This window comes from Ailuropoda melanoleuca, chromosome 11 (assembly GCF_002007445.2).
Source record: "Ailuropoda melanoleuca isolate Jingjing chromosome 11, ASM200744v2, whole genome shotgun sequence".
Taxonomy (NCBI): domain Eukaryota; kingdom Metazoa; phylum Chordata; class Mammalia; order Carnivora; family Ursidae; genus Ailuropoda; species Ailuropoda melanoleuca.
The window spans coordinates 17,830,500-17,854,465 of record NC_048228.1 but is presented as its reverse complement, the minus strand read 5'-3'; the positions used below and the strand labels follow the sequence as shown (position 1 = coordinate 17,854,465).

The following is a 23,966-nucleotide window of genomic DNA, read 5'->3' as shown; positions in this document are numbered from 1 at the left end:
GTCACATTTCCCCCCTGTGTATTATGAGCCAAGTCAAGTTGTTCCGGCTGTGTCTTGTCTGAATTCCCAGCCCCCAGAATCCATGAGCATAATAAAATGGCTGTGGTAATATGCTGGTGGGTTTGGGGATGGACTGTCATGCAAAAATAGATAACTGGGACATTATATGTATTACACTTGGTTATACATAATTTAATAAATACAAAGTAAAATATGAATTTATCCTTTTCCCAATTCTGCCCCCAATACTGGTCACTTTCACAGAGTTAATGGTGGCCATCAGCATTTCATTTCTAACCTGTAAATTACTTGGGGAAGAGACTATATTTTTTCACCTTTGTAATTTCAAATTCTAGGACAATTTTTGAAGAGTAGGCATCTAAAAAGTTTACTTAACCAAACTTACATTGGGAAAAAGCTCACCAAGAAGAGAGTTTGTGATATATAAAATGCCTATAGGATGACACTTTGAAAAACAAAGTATTTGTGGTATTCAAAAGGAAGACATTGCATGAATAATGAGGATACTCCTTTGACTGCTTTCGAGGAGCATAATGATGTATAAATTCATAGCTAGTATTAATGATGCTATATACACACCTACCAGTGATAATTTATGATGGCGAATAATGGAAATGAAATCAAGCATGAGAATAGACTCACGTTAGTGCTTCAGAATAATTATAATGAGGTGTAACTCCCAGAAACTTCTGGACTTCATCCATCACAGTAGCTGGGTCAGATCTCAGCTGCTGTCCATCAATAATTAGCAACTATAAAGTCAAAAATAGTCACTTTGTGAAGAACAAAACTAAATTAAATAGACTGAGCTGCCTCACTTGACCTGGTATGACATTAATCAATTAGGTCAGTGTGAATGGAAGAAAATATGCATTACTTAGGATACATTTTAATGTTTACTATTCTTGTGTCCTTCCAAATAAACAACAATTGAAGTTTGCCATCCGAATCATTTATAACCCTTAACTAACTTGATTGTAAATCAGAAATAAACACAGATACTCTCTTGATTTAGTAGTTTTCAGTAGATACTCAATTTTCCATCTGTTAGGTAATCAGATAATTAACCAGCTGACAGAATCACATGAGCTAACCTTGGAGCCAAAGACTTGGAAATGGCATACAGATGAAAATTACTCATCTATTCTACGTATACACATGACAAAGAACTCAGGTTTTAGTCATGACCTGATCTGGAGTAAAGAATATAAACAATGTGGTTGTTTCCTCAAATCCTTACCTCTTGTTCTATCTCACTTTCCTGGAGCTGTTACAGCATTTTCCATTTTGACAGTCTAGTGCATGACCTCTTTCTTCCTTTCTAAGTGCCCTGGAGGACAGATGTCAGACTATCTGCATGTGGTGTTCCATAAAGGTATTGTCTAAATGGCTATTCTCTGAGTAGTTGAGTTACTGCTTATGGATCACATGATGTCTCTCATGTGAGGACTCAACACTTTGAGACCAGCTACTACCCAAAGGAAGATCCCAAGAATATGTTTCACAGCCACTTAACATTTTAATACTATGATTGACATTAAAAATGTAAAAATCCACATATCTTCTTTAGGTATGATTGTCTCATTATGAATTGTTGTCTGTGGCAATGTTATTTCCTATTTTCTGTTTGTCAAGCGCAATACAGCTAAGGTATATTAAACAGAAGAAATTAATTTGAGGACCTTACCTGAGAAGTAGCAAAGTAGGTTAGCCATCTTTCTATGTGGACCGCATACCATCCAGGTACTAGGCATCTCCTTTGTAAAGCTTTCAGGTCAGATGGGGCCCAATGTCCGGTTGTGATAACTTCATAGAAATTAAACCTCAGGGCAGCTGGATCTTCATGAGATCGTTGGTGCTTTAACAAGGAAGTCAATTGTAAAATTGATTTTCTTTATGCATGCAGGGATATGTGTGCATATTTGTATTTGATGTATGTACATGTGTGTGTCTTTTATTTCCAAAAAGTAATGAAAATGATAAATTAATTTTAGAATAAAAAAATAAAGTGAAAAGTGCATATATTAAAACCCAGGCAGTGGCATATTGCTTAGTTAAAGTACAAGCCTTCCATGTATATCAAGTGGTATGCACATAAGCCTGTGGTTGTCTTCATGTCTAAAATGTCTACATAAAGGCAAAAGACAGAGTATAGGATTTTCTTCATGGGTCTGATTAAAAGTGAATAGATATCAGGGACTAGACAAATCAAGCCCAGTGAAAAGAGATTTAGACCGGCAAGAGCAGGTTTATATATTACTCTGCTCATCGTCTAATCACAGCTACTCCTACAGGTTCTGACATTTGCTGGAAGCCTGCTTCTTCCTCTCCCACTCCCCCTGCTTGTGCTCCCTCTCTCGCTGGCTGTCTCTATGTCTATCAAATGAGTGAATAAAATCTTTAAAAAAAAAAAAAAAGAAGTGGTTCAACAGTAACCAGTGAGTGGTAGGTTGGTGGAACTAAGAAAACTTTTGAAGGCCTCTCATTATTCTATAGTTATTGACATTCTTATATGTATATGCATTACGCTGAGTACATAGAGACAACATAATATATTGAATTAATACAATGTTTAGAAACCTTTATAACTTGAATAAAGGATATAAAAATACTATGTGCATATTAATATGTTAATGCTGAAATTTCTATTTTAAGCAGTGATAATATGGAACTGTACTTAATCTGCCCTACATTGATTTACAAAAGTTTAACACCAACTTTTCTTTATCCTTCTGAAACTAAGAAGATTAGCATAAAAATATGACCAGAAGTCACAAAGAGACATATTTTATGGAAAAAAATAGCACTATAGCTTCTTTGTGAGGCCCATTATAAAAATGTGGGGTAGAAATTACAGTGGCAGGTGACATTTGTAGGGGTTTCTGAATTACACCTGCTGGGCTTTGGATTTATGGTATTTACTGAATAGACAGGACTAGCTAAGTAATAGGCCANCAGACCAATAAGTGATCAGTTCTGAATGAAAGATGAAGGGATCTTTTTAAGTGGTTGACATTTTTGAGCCAAAATGTAATAGCAGAGGTTTTTATAAGTCGAAAAAAAATAAACATAGAAACAAAGAGAACTTGATCCCTTAAATTTGAGTGAANTAGCTAAGTAATAGGCCACATTATTTTGAAATGTGGAGCAGTTTGGGGACCCTACTCTTAGCAATATGACAATAAAAATATCGGGAAAAATAATTTCTCTAAAGCACGTATGTTCAAAGAATTTACTTGAAAAAGCAGGCACAGATTCTTTTATTTAAATAGTTTAATCTATGTGAAAAAAAGATTCATGTAAATTTGTTCTACGTTTTTTGCTAAGAGAATGTACAACATTTGACCCCAAGTACTTGTATTCAAAATTTTTAATGAAGACTTAATATTTCAATGCTTTTGTCATTTTTCTTAAAAAAAAGTAAGTTATGTTGCTTTGCAATATGAGTTTTTATAAAGAGAGAAGGGCACATTTTTCTATCTTGAGGAAGACAGTGACTCATGGATTCTAATAATAGTATTTGGATCTTGCTCCCAATTCAGGTGTTCTCTTAGGAGCCCTGACCTCTTGCAATCCCAATGTACAGGGTCACAGTTTTCTGTTCATTTTTATTTGTTCTTGGCCATAAATGTTATCGAAGAAAGTCAAGAAAAAGAATGAATAAAAAAGTAAAGAATGGATAAAAAATAAACGAATAAAGAAGTAATAAAAAATAAAAATTGCTTGTATGTTCTTTAAAAATTCCCTCTCAGTCTTGTTTTTTGGGGCACTAATTTATATGTGCGTTAAACATACACATACACAAATGCACTCATATCATGGGATTTTAGTGCATGTATTATTACCACCATAAATTCAAGATCACCTTTAATTAGGCCTTCACTGCTATCGGCAATTTTACATTTCTGTGGTCAACTTTATCACACCCCTGTACAAAGATTTCGCATTGCCTTTTTTGTCTCCTCAAAGTGCTGTCTCCCAAATTATCTCCTTCTTTTCCATCAGATTAACTCATTCTAATTTTCCAAAGGAAAAAGAGCCCATCGGAATCACTTCAATTTCTCTATCTCAGACCTTCAAATTTACCAGCACGTACATTTATCCTCTCTTCTAACTCTTACGTTTCAATGGGAGGATTCTTAACCAGAGCTCTACTGATATAATTCAGAGGGTCTATGAACTTGGATCTGGAAAAAAAAATAGTCTTTTTATTTTCAGTAACTTTTAAATAAAATTTTGCATTTATTATACCTGTGATTTTACCACCAATAAAAATCAGCTATTTTTGTATCACATTACAGGGGTTTCAGGTATAGCAAAATGCCGTTCATGTTCACCCTTCCTTCAACATTATAGCAGCATTAGTCCTGCCATTAGATCTGGGCATTTCATTGTTAAATAAATAAAAATTTGTTACTGATTTAAAAGTTACTTTGACAATTATATTTTAAGAAAGTTGTTTCTCTGTAATTCTGCATAGTTTTGTGCTTTTGAAACGTGTTTCTGAAATGGGACCCAGAGACTCCAACAGCTTGCCAGGAGGGTCCCTGCACAAGACAAGGGAAGTCTGGATGCTTCCCTCCCATCTAAGCTATTTCCTATAGTCATCTCTTCCTGGCCCCATCTCAGGATGGTCACAGGACTGATTTCCAGTTTCTCTCCTGGGCCTTAAACATCTCTCCTTTTTGGAAACCTCTCATGATTCAAATCACTACCACCATAAATCAGTTTCCTTGAACCCACTTTAACGTCTCTGTAATAAGCATGGGTCTTGTTTTTCCCCTTTGAAACCTCTCATTTCTATGTCTTCTTCCCACTTAGTTTTTCCTCCACCAAATCCATCTGGTTTTGTTCTTCTCATTCTGTCGCTAAAGGTTCTGCTTGCCTCCATGCCTTTCATCTCAGAGAAAACAATTCAGGCCTTGTTTTCCTGTCTAATTTCTTAGCGGTGCTTTGACACTGTGGTCACCTCCTCCATTTGGTCGTACTCCATCCCCTTGTATTCAGTGTCATCACATTCCTGGATTTTTCCTTCTACTCCTCTGGCTGTGTTTTCTTATCTCCGTGGCTGCCTCATCATTCTCTATACTTGCTTCTCTAAACTCTCTCCTTAGGCAGTTTCATCATTTTTGTGGCTTTTGGCCTCTGATTCACAAATTTCTGTCTTCAGCTCTGACCTCTCTCCAGAGTGCCTGCTGACTCTACTGTTCTTCTCCAGACAACAGTGATTCCATACCTCACGATCACCATTTGTACCACATCTTTAGCAGCCTTCCCCTGAACCAGTCCCGTGTCCTTCTTCAGTGCTTCTATTTTTATGGGAATATATACTCATAACCCTGTTGTCCACATCAGAAATTTGGTTCATCCTTGGCTATGTTTCCTCACCAGGNATGGGAATATATACTCATAACCCTGTTGTCCACATCAGAAATTTGGTTCATCCTTGGCTATGTTTCCTCACCGGGTTCTGTTGGTTTTAATCCCTACATGTCCCTTGATACTTTATACTTCCCTCAGTCTATACTTAACTCTTGCTGTCAGTGCTGCCTCTATTTCTCAGCAGCCTCTAAAAGGAAATCTGGTAGTCACATACTGGCTTAACTCGTCAAAGGCTTTCAGTTGCTTTCAGCCACACGGTTCCCCCAACCGAGTCCTGGCGTCTGCGTACATCTCAGACTCATCTCCCACCGGTCTCCACCTCGGGTTTTGCTCTCTAACCACATGGAAGTTTTCTTAGTTCTTTAAATGTGCTAATCCTTGCACCCAGGGGACCACATATACTTTTCCCTTTCCCCGACTCTCCTTCTATCCCCCTTAGTTTATACGGACTCATTCTTCAGTCTTAAGTCTAAAGTTTGTTTCTCTAGAGAATGCTTTCTTAGTACCTTACAAATTTCCTCACAGAACATTCAAAATTTCTAATTATGTATCTTTGTGATTATTTGATTAATATCTATCCACACATTAAAATGGACACAATGTTTTAATTAATATTCTACTGATTAAAACCACCACTAAATATTGTTGCAGAATATTGGACTGCAGTGTGACACAAATTTATATTGCTGGGTATTTACTTTTACTTTTATTGTTATTATTGTTTGACTAGTACTGTGGTATAGAAAGGGATAAATGTTTGTCCATCCCTTTGAAGTTTCTTTATGATTGATTCCAGAAGAGTATCCATAACACAACAGGACCTTTACAAAACTATTTTGATAATTATTGCCAAATTAGCGTTCAGAAAAGATCTCCATCTATACCCTTCTATTGGAATGTTTGAATATCTTTGCCATCACACCCTTGCCAGCAGGGAGAATAAACATTACAATTTTTGGCAAGATGATACTCAGAAATAGTTATCATTTTGATTTATATTTTGTTGCTCCCTAACTGGGTTGATCATTTTTCATATAAATTGTTGAGCAGTCACATTAGTGGCTGTCTTTGTGTATGTGAAATATCTACCTATGCATTCTGTTTATTCGCTCATTTTTCTACTGAGATATTATATTTTTTATTTTTACCAATTTACAGAACCTTTTTTTCTCCTACACGTTAAGGGTCCTAAACCATTTACCATGTATTATTAAAGATTCTCTACTTAGATATGTATCTTTATTTTGTTAATTCTGATAGACTACTATTTTACATGTTTATACTGTCTAGTCAATCTATTAATCCTTTATGTTTGATGTTTTCTATTACTTTATGCTCGAAATTCCTTGCCCAACTTCACATGAATCAAATATTCAGCTTTTATTATTTACAATTTCTTTTCTTTTCCTTTCTTTTTTTGGGGACATTAGCTCTGTACCATTTGGCTGTTAAATACATCTGGATATCTAGACTTTATTTTGGTATCCACCATTGCTTACATTTCGGCCATGGCCGAATGTTTTTAAAAATATTTTTTACTGCTTCATACCTGGTACCAAGAGTATGCCCTGTCTGAGGGGTCGATGAGGATGGTGATGATCTTGGCTTTGGGGACCAGAGATGCTGCTCGCTTGGGAGCTTCTTCTGAATGGAAGTAATTAGCACTCTTTTCAAATAGAAAGTCACCTGTAATGTTGGATGGAGTAGGAAAAAAGTCCATATACCTGAAGGCAGAGAAAAATAATCTGAGATCTAAGTTTTTCTCTAACATGCTATGGATATGAAATAATTGAACATTTTTACATTCATTTATATTGATTTCTAATTATTAGAGTTATCATAGTTGAAATCATGGCTATTCTATACACTTTGACTGTGAAGACAAGCTGATTCTAATGAACTATGTAGGGCAGGGGAAAGAGGGATTTGAAATAGGTGGATTGTTAAGAAGAGAGGGAAAATCTTTTAGATTTGGGTTGATGTTCTCTGCTATCAAAAGTCAAATCCAGAAAAATTAAGTTTACCCTTGGCAAAAGGCAAATTACACAGTATTGCCTACTAAATATTTTAAAAGAGTAAATTTTTGTTTGCAAACTTGAATGCAAAAATTTTAATTTAAGATGGAAGTGCACAAGAGAGGAGGATGTGTAAGTCAGAAGAGCTATAAAATCCTAAACAGAGTAGGGCATAGCTGCTCTCCTCCTTTCAAACTTCTGCATAATTTGTAGTATGTGTAGCAATGTGAGCACATTACAGTCTATCTAGAGTCATTAAGAGGATATTTCCTGCTAGTTGATCCTGTGGTGCCTCGGCGGGTTCACTCCTCCAGATGCCGTCGGAACATGCCTCTGCGTGTAGATTATGGAATCAATATGTTCAGAGGTTAACTCAGGGCAAGGCTTTAATTATGTGTGTAATCCTCCTTACAGCTCATCACTTTTCTAACCCTCAAATGTTTTAGAAATAAATAATGAGAGCAATTAAGAATTCATATAAGACACTTATTTTCCTCTTTGACATTTGTTATTATGTTTCCCAAATGTGAAGTGGTGAAAAGTCTCATCTATATTCCTGCTTAACAATTTGTGTTCCATTTGAGCTCACAGAGAAGAGAAAATTGCTGTTCTGCTTTTAGTAACTTGCGTGCGCTTCCAAAATTCATTTAGTCTTTTTAAAGTAAGGTAGAATAGTAATATCTTAGGTGCAGAGCGGGTGCANCTGCTTAACAATTTGTGTTCCATTTGAGCTCACAGAGAAGAGAAAATTGCTGTTCTGCTTTTAGTAACTTGCATGCACTTCCAAAATTCATTTAGTCTTTTTAAAGTAAGGTAGAATAGTAATATCTTAGGTGCATAGCGGTTGCAGTCTCTACACGTGATAGGAAGCCAGATCTGCTCGCTGGCATTGGCCCTCCCCTACTCTAACCCTGGCAGGGTCTAAACAGAACAGGCCTCTTTTGGGGGACAGGTTCATATGTGGTGTTGACATAAAGTTACACGCTACAGAGGTATGCGTTTAGGGGAATTCTCCTTGGAGGAGATTTGCCTTATATAACTAGAAGTTGGAATCAGAGCGATATTTTCTTAGAAAATTGGGATAAAGCTTGAAAGAAGCTCCGTAGTAAAGACCAGTTCTAATATCAGGTTTATTCTATTTCAGTTTAGGGAAAATACTGTGATTTTAAAATTTTTCATAATTAAATGCAAAGTAATATTCCTTTTATGCATGTGCATGGCTGGCATTAATATGGTTTTGGAAATGCTATGTTATTATTTGTATGACAACTATCAGCTTATATTATAATACAACATTTTATAGACTATGTGGTTAATGAAGGATACATGTCACAGAGTATAAAATAACTTTTCCATTTGTTTCCTCAAGCATCATTTGTGAAGACAAATTATGTAGTTAAAAAAATTCTAGTCACAGTAAAATAATAATATGCTTAAGCAGAATTTTAAATATCTTTATGAATAATTCTGACAAAAATATTCCATAATCTTCTTTACTCAATCACATTAATTCACCAGAAAAATATTATCATTATTGCACTGTCCAAATCAAATTATAGGCAACATTGATTAAACATATCCTCATTATAAATTAATTTCTAATTCACTATAGAATTGAGCATAACAAATTTATGCTGTAATTACGCAGATGCCATGCATACATCTATAATTGCTCTGCTGTGATTGAGCATGTGTTAATAATGGTCTTTATTTTTTGTTATTTTCCTTACCAATCAATTCCCTTGTGGTAGTTGTTGCCATTAAAGAATTGAACTTCTTCAAATGTTTTGGGACTGGGAAGATTGCTGATGATGGAAGGGTGCATAAGAAGGAATAAATAAAGTGCAGTTGTTCCTATAGCAAAAAAGGAGGCAAAGGGTTATATTTGGCAACAAAAGAAGAGACGAACCCTACTTTAGCAAAATTTTTGCTCAAAAAGTAATTTGCAGAAGACCAGTTTTTTTCTGGTGTTAAAATGATTTCCTTAAGGGACACCTGGGTGGCTCAGTTGATTAAGCGTCTGCCTTTGGCTCAGGTCATGATTCCAGGGGTGCTGGGATCCAGCCCCGTGTAGGGCTCCCTGCTCAGCTGGAGTCTGCTTCTCCCTCTCCCTTCGTCTTTCCCCCCAGCCCTCCTGCTCATTCTCTCTCTCCCTCTCTCTCTCTCTCTCTGTGTCTCAAATAAATAAATAAAACCTTTTAAAAAATGACTTCCTTAAAATCAATTAAGTGCAATTCATGTGGCAACAATCTAAGTATTCTTTTATTAGTCTTCATGATTCTATTTACCTAAACATCTGATTTAATATTAGTATGTAGGCAAAGTGAAGCAGACTGATGATACAGTTATTTTTGTCTTCGATGTACTTTTTTTTTTTTTACATTTTTTCTCTTTGATATGCAATAACTGTTCTCCTGCTTATAGGATGATGCAGAGTTTCTGCTTTAAATTATTTTATTTGAGGTGAAAAGTCATTTACTTGAAGGAAAAATGTGAAATAAGGTACCACAGGAGATGTATCACATACAAAAAATGCAAAAACCACATAGGTGGTTGTACATAGATATGACAAAACTGGGCATCTGAAGGGGATGATACTGTGCTCTAAGCTGGGAAAGAACTTCAGATACTGGTGGTTCAAATTTTCTCATGGAGTCAGGGGAGTGGCTAAAGCACCAATGGCATCCATCTCAATACCTGAACCTGGTGGATCTCAATTAATATTATATTCAAATCAATTAAATTAAATCAAACTATTCAACACATGCTGACTGGTGCTACTCTGTGTAAGTCCCTGGTGATAACTTTTTTTTTTTTTCCCCTGGTGAGAACTCTTGATAAGAAAAACTCATTTGCTGGCCTTGATTAACTTAAAGTGTATGTGTGGACGTGGGTCAAGTAAACAGGTAATTGCAACATGTGAAACAGTTTCCATAGTGAGAAAAGACCAGAGTGCTTTTCTAACACACGAGAGAATGGGTGACTTAGACTTGAGAAGTCTGTGAAACCTTCCAGGAGGAAGTGTTTTCTCAGGTTGTACCTTAAAAACATGTGTTCCCAGTAAGGTTGAAAGAGGAGGGCGGGAATCGGGAAAGATGGGCACTTGAATGTACTGCCCTAGCAAAATGGGGTATCTGATCTGAAAACTGAGGCCCTAGGCTGGGCAGACTGGCTGATAGAACCCATGGAGCGTACACATCACAGAAGGCTCAGATGCCATCTCTGACCCTTGTTTTCTTTTGAGTTGGGCAAGACACTGAGGGCCATGGCAGAAAGAATCATGAAGTGACTGGGTTTCCATAGTTCTTGTAAATCAAAATTTCCCTTCTGGAAAAGATGATCCCTTTTGTATAACACGTTGGACCCAGGAAGGTTGGTTGGATTTCCCACCCCTAGCAGAGTTGGAGATGAGCTACACAGGTGTGCTTTCAGGACAGTTACAATTGCAGCCGGGGATCTGGATCCAAGCTGAGCAGATCATCAGAGAATTGGTATTTTATTCCAACATATCTTAAGCTTGCAGGAGCAAAGGCTACTGTGCTTTAAGTATTAATGAGATGGCCACCTGATTAGATCCTCACAGCTTTACAGGACCACCAAGACTGAATAGGGACATGAGTAGTTAAAAGAAAGTGATAACAGATCTAAGGGAACCACCACCTTGGATGAAGAAAGGTGAAGGAATCCAGAATAGGTGGTTCCTAGTGAAATGGGAGGGTAAAATTAATAAATGCCCTTAACAATTTAATTACTAATTTAAAACAACTTTTGATTATTTTTGTTTTTAAAGATTTAGTCGTTTTAGAGAGAGAGCATGAGTGAGCACAGGGGTAGGGGCAGAGGAAGGGGGAGAGAGAGAATCTCAAGCAGACACACCCCCTGAGCATGGAGCCCTCCCAGGGCTCCATCTCATGACCCTGTGATCATGACCTAAGCCAAAACTAAAAGTCAGACACTTAACCGACAGAGCCATCAAAGCGCCCCAAAAACAACTTTTAAAAATTAACAAAAATGGGGGTGCCTGGGTAGCTCAACCAGTTAAGCGTCTGCCTTCAGCTCAGGTCATGATCCGGGAGTCCCAGGATTGAGCCCCACGTCCGGGTTCCAGCTCAGCAGGGAGTCTGCTTCTCCCTCTGTCCCTCACCCTGCTTGTGTTCTCTCTGTCTATCTCTCTCTCAAATAAATAAATAAATACAATCTTTAAAAAATAAAATAAAGATTAACAAAAATGGAATCAAATCATATAAACTCAGTTTAAAAATTAAAGGAGTCAGAACTGGTTAGGAACTGAATTAGAGGACCAAAGGACTGTCTCAAACACATTGAAAAACACAGATATAAAATTAGGGGGAGCAATGGAGTCCTCAAGAACTGATCGGAAACACTCCTGAAAATAACAGGAGTTCAAAAAGGAGAAACTATGAGAGGAGGAACAAAAATGTTCCAGGGAGAAGAAACAAATTAGAGTATTATAGAGTAGTATTTGGAAGGGAACAGAGAATTCAGAAAGGTTCTTTCTATATACCTTTTAAGATGGGACCTACATAAAGATGTTTAGCTGATGATGAGAATAGTGTGTGTGTATGTATGTGTGTGTGTGTGTGTGTGAGAGAGAGAGAGAGAGACAGAGAGAGAGAGAGAGAGAGAGAGAGAGAGAGAGAGATTTGAGACACATAAGAGAGCTGAGAATATTGATAGTTTAATATCCCTGAGATGTTGAGACTGGATGGATCCAGGGTACAGATAAAGGAATATTTTTGAACTATTGCTGAATATCGAGAAATAAATACATTATAATCTCACTCAGTAACACGTACAAATGTTTAATCACCCTGATGATCACAGAATTGTCCAAGATCTCCCCCGAGTTACATAAAGTCAAACCCTTTATGTTCTGAGCCACAGCATCTTCATGCCACCAGAAGCAGGAGGGACTTCGAGGAGGAGGGAGAAAGGACAGGAAGGAAGGAGAAAGCCTTTTCAACTGGGGACAGTAGGATGTGGCTTGATATTCATATAATCAGTCATAAAACCTGGGCTCACTGCCCCAAAATGTGTTTTATTTTATTATAACCTGTGTTTTCATCTATTACTGACATTCATTTTTATCCAATGTATTTGATATAAATATTTTGTGGAGGAAGTAAAAGAGACCTCATCCCTGGCAGTACTCTCAGAGAAACTGCATTCTATTTTATATACAATTAATTTTGTTTTTAGTTTTACCAGAGTAAGCCAATCAAATCGTGAGAAAATAATATGGACAATGGGGACACTGATTTTCTGAGAGAAGTAAGGCCAAAAGTTATGCTTCTAGAATTATTGTGCTAGGGGCACCTGGGTGGCTCAGTGCGTTAAGCATCTACTTTTGCCTCAGGTCCTGATCTGGGGTCCTGGGATGGAGCCCCACATTGAGCTCCCTGCTTAGTGGGGCGTCTGTTTCTCCCTCTCCCTCACGCTCTGCCCCTCTCCCTACTTGTGCTCTCTCTCAAATAAATAGATAAAATCTAAAAAAAAATATATTGTGCAAAATTTAACCCTTCCGGAAATCCCCTCCTAACCTGGTAATATCAAAATTTAATCCGGAATCACAAAAATGCCTGTCTGTCCAAAGGATCCTAGCAGGACTAAGATTTAATCTTTGAGTGCCAGAAAGCCCAGACCCACCCTGCTCTCTGTCTGTCCTCATGCACTGCCCCACTATCAGCTGAAAGGAATTCCTTCCAGGATTCAGCAACAGAGAAGAGGGACATCAGTTCCTTTAATTTACACCTCATAACAGTTGAGAAAAAAGGACTTTGAGGACTAAGTTTATATCTCAATTTATTGCAAGGGATGTGTAGGCCATGTTTACGTTGTTTAAAGACAACTTTGCATTGAAGACCAAATTCTTAGCATTTGCTGCCTCCAGGAAATTTACAGCTCTGACAGCAGTGGGAATTTTGCCAACTAAAGCAATGAGGAGAACAAAAGACGACTTCAGACTTCTATGATTGAACAGATTTTAAGAATTATCACAACCATTTTCACATTAGAATAGCATTTTCACAGCATATAAAATATTAGCATGCAATTCCTTTATTTTAGCTTGTTTGTTTGTTTGCCTTGGGGATGCCAAAAGCAGCTGAAAGCTTAGTTATTTCCATACTGGTAGGTCAAATATTAAAATCTAAAGGTGTAAGTTATTGTCTTTATAAATACAAACAAGAAGGAAAACTAGATTTATACTTACTAACCTGTAGTTTTCTAGCAGAACTAAGAAGTAATAATATTCTATGAAAAATGATAAAAGATGTATCTTTAAATTAAATTCTTAGCATAATTTTACAACACAAGAATGTTTTATTTCTTTAGTAGTCTTTCCAGAGCTAGCCCTGCTATAAGGGAGTTGGTAGAAATTAATGCACATTTTAAACAACAACAACACAAGTGATATATCTGAAAATATGTGCTGATTTTTTCCCCTCCCTGCACATGTGTAACTTACTGTTGTAATACAATTTATATTCCTGGAGGAAGAAAAGATTTCAACAACCAGTATCTAATAGTCTGGAAATTTTGCCCACAACCTTTAAAATGATCTACTTGCTTGTATTACAAATATCTTCATCTGGGCCAGGCTTATTTATTGTGACTGTTTGTTTTGTGTTATGGTTTGTGCACTCACTGATGAAAATGCTTCTAGTCAAAGTAGTGAATTCAAAATACAGCAACTCAATAAAAACTTTAATTAATCAGGACATGAGCAAAGTGTATAAAACTGTCACATGCTGAAGAAAGTATAAAATATTCTAATTGAAAGTGTCATCTCATTGGTGAAATACTTCCACTCTCTTTTACTGCAGTCTTATACACTTGTCCTTCAGCATATAAGAAAACACTAAGGGAAAAATGCTCGATGAACCTCAGGTGTGTCAGATAATAAGTCCAAACCATATTTATACTTAGTAATTATTTTTAAAAAACAAATCACACATGTAGAATATTTGAAAGTAATGATGGCAATGGCTCTGAAAAAAATCAATTCAAGGCTGATATACAGTGTAAAATTGTTTAAATCAAGCCAAGTGTTTGCTTTCAAACCTAACTTAGGACATAATTAGGCAAAGCTACAAAAAAGTAGGGATTAAAAATCAGATACTGCAACTATGGTACATTAACACAAAGTGTCAAAAATTTGACATCTGTTGAACAGCTTTAAAATCTACAGTTAAAATTTAGTCCTTAAGTCTAATTAATAGGCAGCGTTAGGGTCCCTTTGCGGATCATAGCACAAAGATGGTCCATAGGAATGAAGAACAATTCAAATAATGAACTTGAATAGATGTCTAGATATTTCACAAAGCGAGACCTAATCCAATTATACTGTATGGCAACATGTTTCATGACAAAAAGGAAAAAATAAAAAAATAAAATAAAAAAAGAATCAGACAGCACAGTTGGCTATTCCTACCTGTTTTTTGTGGCCCGATGACAAGGAATTTTGGCAAGTGGTCACAAGTTTTCTCTCTGGACCAAATGTCTTTGTGCCGTTTATCATCACATGGATTCTGCAGGAAGGAAGAACGATAAATCTTACTGTGTAATGAATCTCTGGTCATGTAATGTAAAAATTGTTCAAAGGACAGGATCAAATTCTTGCCTGATGCCCTAGAACTAGGAGTTAGACTCTGTTCTGGTTCTGGTTCTCTGGTTTCCAAACTGTTTCCTTATAAAATGGCACCTTCCTTCTTTTCCTGGCACCAAGGCTAGAGCTCAGCATCAAGCTGATCTTGCTGTCATCCTCTGCTGAAACTTGGCTGCGTTCGAACTGCTGAGATTCCACTCCATCTCTGGTTTTACATTTCACGTTAGTATATCTGAGCCTTCGCTTGTCTTAACCTCGTTTGACCATGTTTTCTCAGATATCTGAGCTCTGCCCTCATTGTTCCTATTTTTTTTCCCTAGAGGCGGAAGGGCCATCCTTGAACTCCAGACTTGGCCAACTTTTCCTTTCTTTTTCACATTGTGTGCTGTTCTGTGCTGATCCAGCAAATCCTAATGTTTGTCTATACCCTATAAGCTGATGGGAAGTAGATTAACATTTCCAGCCTGTACCTCCCTTCTGAGCTTTTAACCTATATTTTAAATTGTATTTATATAATTGCTGTATAGATGTAGTGAGGAAATGCCAGACCCAACATATCCATTCCATTCTTCGTCCATTTCATTTGAGTGACCCACGTTTATTACCTAAATCATGACACTTTTGAGAATTAAAAGGGCCATTAAATGAAAATAATACAATTTTAAAAATATTTATTGACTGACAAATTGGTTTTATTATAGTTAATCTAAATAATATATTAAAATCATTTTCATAAATAAAATTCTGTCTAAAACCATATGTTAGGCATTGAAACAATTATAATTTTATATTTATTATCCAAATATTAAAAATGACATAAGATGACTAATCATTTATGGTTCATATTTATGTACTTTAATCTGTTCTTTAGCCACATCTTTTTTCTAATATCACGTCAGCAAAGTTCTACTAAAGAATGATTGTTTTCAGTATGACCCTATTATGTTCTACTTTCCCATAAAACTGACTGCAATCTTTTTCAAAATTCCACTCATAATTAATACATTTGAAAATGTTGGTACTTTCAATGGACTCTTTTCTATAGATCACTACATTTTTAACTGGGGAAATATTTTCTTTATAGAGTGGAAGTAAGCAAGAGTAAATTCTGTTAAAGGAAATGTGTTTCTATTATTTCCAATTCTAACTTTTTTTCATATTGAAATTCCTAAATATTAGAGACCAAATATTTCAGTTATTTTCCATTTAGAGTATCTTTCTTTGATGAATATTTTTCTAGATAAAACTTGTTAGATAAGTTGCCTTTAATTATGACACTTTTGACCATTTTGCCAAACACAGGTGCTGCAAAATCATAGACTTCTCAACATCACATTCCAGCACCGAATATAAATATATCTAATTAAAAATAGGAGCTCCATCAAGAAATGCTTACCACAGTTGAACTTCCAAAGTTCAATTAAAGAATGCCAAATTAAACCCTCTAGTTCATTTGAATTCTCATTATTTAATTTGTTTAGTCTCCTCCCTTCTTGCTTTGAAGCTTTTATTTTTTAAGAGGACAAAAAGCACTAAAGGAAGAGAAAAATATTATTTAAATATATTTTTTCTCAAACTAATATTTTAATTTTTCCTCAAAAATAATTTTCAAAGCTGCTTGTCCTCAGGGTCATTATATAACTGAACAGGTCTGGGTCATCTTGACATTCCACAGAACTTAACTTTGGTCTACTATACCAATGATGTGATGTTAATTGTACATGTTAGGTAACAAGTATCAAGAATTCAGGCTGCCTTGGGAAGACACATGCATTCCAGAGGGTGGAAGAAAAGCCAGCAAAGTTTTGGGGGCCTACCACCTTTGGTGATTTTTCAAGGTCCAGTGGTGTGAGGCATGCCGAGACATTCCCGCCAAAGTAAAGGTCTGTTTTTGTTATTTGCGACTCCTACTACTAAGACAGAAGCACAGGGCTTGATAGGCCACTTTGGATTTAGGAAGCAGCATTTTATTGCGCTAGGGAATACTGCTCTGAGTCATTGACAAGATGCTGCAGGAAATTGTGTTTTGAGTGGAACCCAGAACAAGAAAGAGTCCTGTAAGAGATAAGACCAGACCTTCCACTTGGCTCAAACATCTGGGCAGACCTATGCTACTATGGCATCTATGGTATAAAAGACGCCAAATAGAGTTTTGGTCCAGCTCCAGAAGAGAATCACAAAGTACACCACTGAGGTTCTGCGGCAGGGTGCGTCACCTCCAGCAGATCATTCAGACTGGTATCTACTCCTGGTATGTTACTAGAAGAGATAGAGTTTGTCATGAATTTTCAAAGTGGTTGTGTGGCCATGATTAGTCATCATAAGCTGTGTATTGGGTTGTACCCAGTAGCAGTTCATTGTAAGATGAGAATGGTATGTCTGGGATTGATCTCAAGCTGATCCAAAGGCTACAAGTAAGCTTATAAATGAGTGGCCCCGCCCCTTATGTCACCTATCACTGTTCCACCAATATCTTTATATCAGCTCATTCTTAGAGTTTCGTGGAAGGCCCCCTAAAATCTGCTGATGAAGAAGGGGAAACTCAAGCTTGGTTTCTGGATAGGTTGATTCATATGTTGGCAGAGGGCTAAGGTGGACCGCTGCTGCACTACAGCCCCATTTGGAGAGGTTCCGAAAAACCAGTAGTTAAGGGAAAACTTCCAATTAACAGAGTCCTGGGCAATGTTCGGGGTCATCTACTTTTTTGTGGATAGACTAATAAGGCAACAAAAGCATATAACAGATGAATAGGTAGTGGTGAATGGATTAGCCAAGGGACTTAAAGGAGCAGCATGGGAATATTAGGGCTAATAAGTTCTGGGAAAAGGTCATGTGGATGGACCCATGCTGGTGATCAAAAATTGTGATGAACTTGTACTACACACTAATGTACACGAGAGGACATTAAATGTAGAAGTGCTAAACAACCAAGTGGACGGAATGATTCAGCCAGTTCCCAATATTCCCACATGTCCTCTAACCTCTGTCCTTAGCCAACCCATTGCTGAAGTCATGGAGTAGCCACAATAGCAAGATGGAGGCCATTCATGGGCCTCCTTCTCCTAAGTCTGCTCTAGTTATAGCCACGGTTGAATATTTGATTTGTCAGTAACAGAGACCAGTTCTAAATCCCAGAAATAGCACTCTCCTGCCACTTAGTAGAAAATTGATTTTATTGGACATTTCCATTTTGAAAAGGGCACTGACCATTCTGACCCCTGCTCACACATATTCGGAATATGGATTTGCCTTCTCTATTCATATAAGCTGTTTCCTCTTCTCTTTCCTGTTTCACTTTTTCCCTTATAGGTTTTTCTTGAGAGCATCTCTTCAATAAATCATTTGGAACCAAATTTCTTATCTCAGACTTGATCCTAATGCATTTTCCATCCCCAGCTTCCATTGGAACAAGAGTGGAGTGCAATATAAAAAGACCAATAATATATAAAGACAACTGCACTCTGTGAGAATTTGCCTTGGAAAATGTTAAGCTATACATCTTGGGTCTCTCTATGAATTCATCTGTAGAAACTGTGATAAAAGGAGTTAATTACAAGCCAATAAACTTCACATTTTTAATTTATTTTGCATAATAACTGAAATTTTATTTTATTTTTACCAGTGTCTTTATTTTCTGCCATCATTTTATTTAGTATTCAATCTCAAATGCTCAGTAGTCCAGCTTCAGTTTAACTCTTTAGCCATAATTTTCACTGAGGCAGAGAAGGGTAAACTATCTAGTCTCCTTTTCTTCCTTCAGTTATAGAACATTCCCTATTTTGTGTAGTCTGTAAGTTTCCAGCTAGAGACTGTATTTCACAGTCTCTTTTGAATCAAACTTTCTTCATATGAATCATTTCAGTCCAAAGGAAAGAAAGCCAAAATGATGTTACGTATCTTCTTAAGGATAAAACCACTCTTCTTGGATTTCCCCTTTCCTACTGACTGCCAGTTGTAAAATGGTCCCAGTTACAGGATGTGCCTTGGACTCAGAGTTGTTGAACATCTGGGGCCCTGAATGACCATGTGGAACCAAGCTGTCTAACTCTCCTCAATGGCCTGCCCGTTTTTAGTCAGTTGTATGAGTGAGAAATATGTATGTATTTTATTTAGCCAATTTACTGTTTGGAATGTCATTACAGCAACATTGCCGGTACTCTAACTCAACGTGTTTCAAAGCATTTGTCTATGAGAAGGTAAGGGACTTGTGTCAGAATGTGAATTATTGAACTGCTTACTTCAATAAGAACATCCTGCTATAAGAAAAAAAAACACCAAAATTCCAGGGGAAGCAGCCAGCATGCTCAGTGATATAGCTGGTTTACATGTTGGCACAAGCTTCCTATCTCATGGTAAATCAGCAACAAACAATTCAAACCCGTCCATGGACCGCACTTTGAGTAGCACCGTTCTGAACAAACAATTGCCAACACCATACACAAAAATAAACTCAAAATGGTTTAAGAACCTAATGTGAGCCCTGAAACCATAAAATTCCTAGAAGAAAACAGGCAGTAATCTCTTTGCCCTAGCAACATTTTTCTAGATATATCCTCTCAGGCAAGGGAAACAAAAGCAAAAATAAATTAATAGGATTACACCAAAATAAAAAGCCTTTCTTTGCACAGCAAAGGAAACCATCAACAAAATGAAAAGGCAACCTACTGAATGGGAGAAGATATATGCAAATGACATATATGGTAATGGGTTTATATTCAAAACATGTAAAGAACTTATACAACTCAACACCAAAAAAAAAAAAAACCCCAAAAACAATCTGATTAAAAATTGAGCAGAGGGCTTGAACAGACATTTTTCCAAAGAAGACATACAAGTGGCCAACAGACACATGAAAAGGTGCTCAGCATCACTCGTCATCAGGGAAATGCAAATCAAGGCACAATGAGATACCAACTTACACCTGTGAGAATGGCTAGAATCAAAGACAAGAAATAAGAAATATTGGTGAGGATGTGGAGAAAAAAGATCCCTCGGGTGCTGTTGGCAGGAATGTGGGAATGTAAATTGGTACAGCCACTGTGGAAAACAGTATAGAGGGTCCTCAGAAAAGGAAGAATAGAAATACCGTATGATCCAATAACTTCACCACTGGGTATTTATCCAAAGAAAACAAAAACACTAATTTGAAAAGATATATGCACCTCTATGTTTATTGCAGCATTATTCACAGTAGTCAAGATATGGAAGCAACCTGTGTCCATCGATAGACAAATGGATAGAGAGTATGTGGCATATATGTACAATGGAATATTACTCAGCCACAAGAAAGAATGAGATCTTGACGTTTGTGCCAACATAGATAGACCTAGAGGTATTATGCTGAGTGAAGTAAGTCAGCGAAAGACAAATACCATGTGATTTTGCTTATATGTGGAATTGAAAAAATAAAATGAACAAACAAAAAAACAGAAACAGACCCATAAATACAGAGAATGAACCGATGATTGCTAGAGGGGAGAGGGCTGGCATAGTGGGAAAAATGTGTGAAAGGGAGTCAGAAGTACAGGCTTGCAGGTATGGAATGACTGTGTCACAGGAGTAAAGGATACAGCATAGGGAGTATAGTCAATGGTATTATAATAGTGTATGATGACAGCACTACCCTTGTGGTGAGCTTAGCATAATGTATAGACTTTTGGACTCACTATGTTGTATGCCTGAAATTAATGTAACATTGTGCCACTATACTTCAATTAAAAAGACAAAAAAAAATTGCCAAAACCAACCTGCTGTTTCAGTTATACTGTATTCACTATTATAGGTATACTCATGTCTGCACCTGATTCTTCAAAGTTTATTTGAACAGTATTTTTCTGTGGAATGCTCTTATTTCTTTTTTACCAATCTAATAAAAATTTCACCAATTATTCTAGTGTAAACTAATATGTCCCATAAACTTTCCTTATTTATTTTAGAGAGGTAACATAGCCCAGTTGATAAAAGTGTGAGCTCAGGAGGGAGACTGCCTGTGTTTTATGGAATTTTCCTAAATTCTCTGGCCCTCAGTTCCTTACCCAGAAAATAATGATTGATGGTATGTACCTCACATGGTTATTAAGAGTATTAAAGGAGTAATATATTTAAGATGATTAAATTGTTCTCTATAAAAGAGAGTGATTATTACGTGATCCCGTGTTAGCCTTTTTTTTTTTTTCTTCTTCTTCTAGATTAGTTAGTCATTTGAAGCAAAAGAAAGAAGTTACTGTTGCTAATGGACTGGTTTATGATAGATATCCTTCCTGAGAGCCGACTTCCCGGACCACTCTCAGAACTCTAGCACCTAAGATGGTTGCCCCTTCTTAGGACAAATTCACAGTTTGGTGACTGGATTTCTGGGACGTATGACTTATTTAATAGGGAAATAACTTGGTGTTTCTTCAGGCAAACTTGATAATTTAGATTGCCCTACCAGACCCAAAGACCCCTATATAATCCCAACACAATTTATTTTTGAATATGCTTGCTGTCTGGATCCTGCAACTCATCCAGTTTATTGTTTTAGCACTTGTCATCACTCAGGTCTCTACTGAAATATCACCCCCTGCAAGAGGCCTTCCCTGCTGACGAGAGCCAAAGCACTTCCTCCCACTCTTGTCTTTCTGTGATAGCTTCTGGTTATATTTTCTTCATTGTATTTCAGTACCTGAAGTGATTCTATTAATGTATGTGCTTACAGCAATTTTATATTACATATATATAATATAACACATTTATATTTACAATAATTTTATCTCAGCTAGAATGTAAATTCTCTGAAGAGAAGACCTCTGTTTCTTTAATATAATATATGACAGGTGCTTGATAAATATAGTCTGAATGACTGAATAACTGACTTTAGACATGCGCAGTAAACCTTTACGAATAGGCATAGACAGATTTTGATATATGTTTGAAAACTAAAGTAATATGAACTATGTAGATATTTTACTTGCAAAACTCCCACAAAAATAAAATGTCTGCAATCTCCAGTGATTTTTTCACGGTGGCCCCAGAAGCTAGTTTTCGCTATTTCCTGAAGTCATCACTTTATATCTTAAACATTATTTTCCTCATTTTATTCAACTGCTTCTTTTGTAAAGAACTTTATTTTTCAACTGTATTTTATATATTAAACAATAAAAAAGCAGTTCCCATGACCTACACTTATCAAGTTTCCCCACACATATCCCACTGAAGAACAAATCTCAGATTAGGTGCTCAATTCATTCGGGCAAATGGTTTCTTTATGCTTCACAGAAGTGGGTGAACAAACTGATTCAGGGCCACTGCTGAAAGTGTCTTTTGTGAGATCTTTCTGGTTCTTTAAGTTCAACTAGGCCACTTATTTTCTTTATTGTAGTACACATGCCTTTGCCATTTAAACTTCTGCGTGCAAAACTGGTGAAATAAATCATTCACAGAAATGGGCAATTGCGACAGAAGACTTGAAAAGAGTTTTCTGTAACATACAGAACATGGGTAAACATGCCCTGTCCTGGTAGATAGAGGTGCTAGTTATTTCTGGTTGTTCTCTCCCAAGAAATTATGCTAACAGAAGTAAACTATCAAATAAAATTACCTGGATGCTGTTTCAATACTTGCTGTTCAGAATGATTTCGTTACTAACAGTGCAACTTACACTACGTCAGTTTTTCCTGTATGTATTTTACAGGTGGTGGCATGGGTACACCTATCTAGGCAGGTCGCCTGTCTTTAGAACTGCATTCCTTCCATGTTATGCTATTTTAAGGCTTTCCAGATGTCCAGTATTTCTTCCTTCACCTCTTTTCCTGCATGTTTCCCCTTGCGTCTCTTAATCGTAACTTTGTTAACAAGATGTTTGCATTTCCTATTTTATACTCCGAAAATGTTTGTTTAGATTTTCTCCTACTTTGACTTTTCTTATATCGTCTGTCTATTTGAATAACAGCTAACATAATATCTGACCTTTATTGATCACCTTCTATATTCCAGGCACTTGCTTGGCATAGATTATTTCTAATCCTCAAAGCGACCTGGCAAGACAGATATCATTATCGCTTCTTTACACCTGAGGAAGCTGAGATGCAAGGTGTTTTATTTAGGTCTTGCTGAAGGTCACACAGCAAGTTAGTTTCAAATTTGGAACCCAAAGCCCGGGTTGTCTCTGCAGCTAAATATCGTGTGTGTGTGTGTGTGTGTGTGTGTGTGTGTGTATGTGTGTGTGAGAGAGAGAGAGAGAGAATGAGACAGGGAGAGTGTCTGGCAGTGGTTATGAAGGTCAAAGGATCTTCTTAAGAAAAAGCAAAGCATTTGTTTGCATTTTCATACTTTGTTCCATTGCTATTATTTTAATTTCAAAATTCAGAAAATTACAAAGCAATTATATCCCTTTTCATTCTTGATTGTTCTCTGAATATCTGAAACTGTCATAAACAGTAATTAGCTGTTTTAAGTATCTAGCACTATAGATATATTGAAACTTAAAAACAACTTCAGTTAAAAGTGCTTTAAGCAGCTCATGGTGACAGTGCCAGTCTAGTAAAAATGCATGTAACTCAGCTCTCACACAGGTAAAGGGGATGCAGGTGGTTTTATACATGGAATATATGATGAGATGAGGCCGATTTACTTTTAAGGAGGCACGAAAGAGGTGAAGAGAAGATTCCCTGAGGTGATGGACCAGACTTAGAAAGGGGAGTAAATGCTGATGAAAACCCAGATTTTTCCTCTCCAATTAAGTAAAATTTTCAAATTCATAATCAAGCTAAAAACACATATTTAAAAAAATCACACTACTTTCTCCTGAAGTGCATATTTTTACAGAATACATGAAAATAACTTTTGTTCTCATTAGATCTAGTTATTCCAACCTATGTTGCCTTTTCTCTACTAAAAATCCGTTTTGCTCATTGCTTCTCCATATCCTTCACTGACAAGGA

The 23,966-nt window shown here is 36.6% G+C and overlaps 1 protein-coding gene across 1 annotated transcript in view; it reads right to left on the bottom strand.

Moving 5' to 3' along the window:
* LOC100465545 (bifunctional heparan sulfate N-deacetylase/N-sulfotransferase 4) overlaps positions 1 to 23,966 on the bottom strand; it is a 270,808-nt gene that overhangs the window by 7,264 nt on the left and 239,578 nt on the right. The window contains exons 8-12 of the mRNA XM_034671694.1: positions 14,872 to 14,968; positions 9,149 to 9,272; positions 6,953 to 7,127; positions 1,709 to 1,879; positions 664 to 773 (exon numbers count right to left, since the gene is read on the bottom strand). Of these exons, the coding sequence (XP_034527585.1) occupies positions 664 to 773; positions 1,709 to 1,879; positions 6,953 to 7,127; positions 9,149 to 9,272; positions 14,872 to 14,968 (677 nt within the window). The remainder of the gene's footprint in view (positions 1 to 663; positions 774 to 1,708; positions 1,880 to 6,952; positions 7,128 to 9,148; positions 9,273 to 14,871; positions 14,969 to 23,966) is intronic.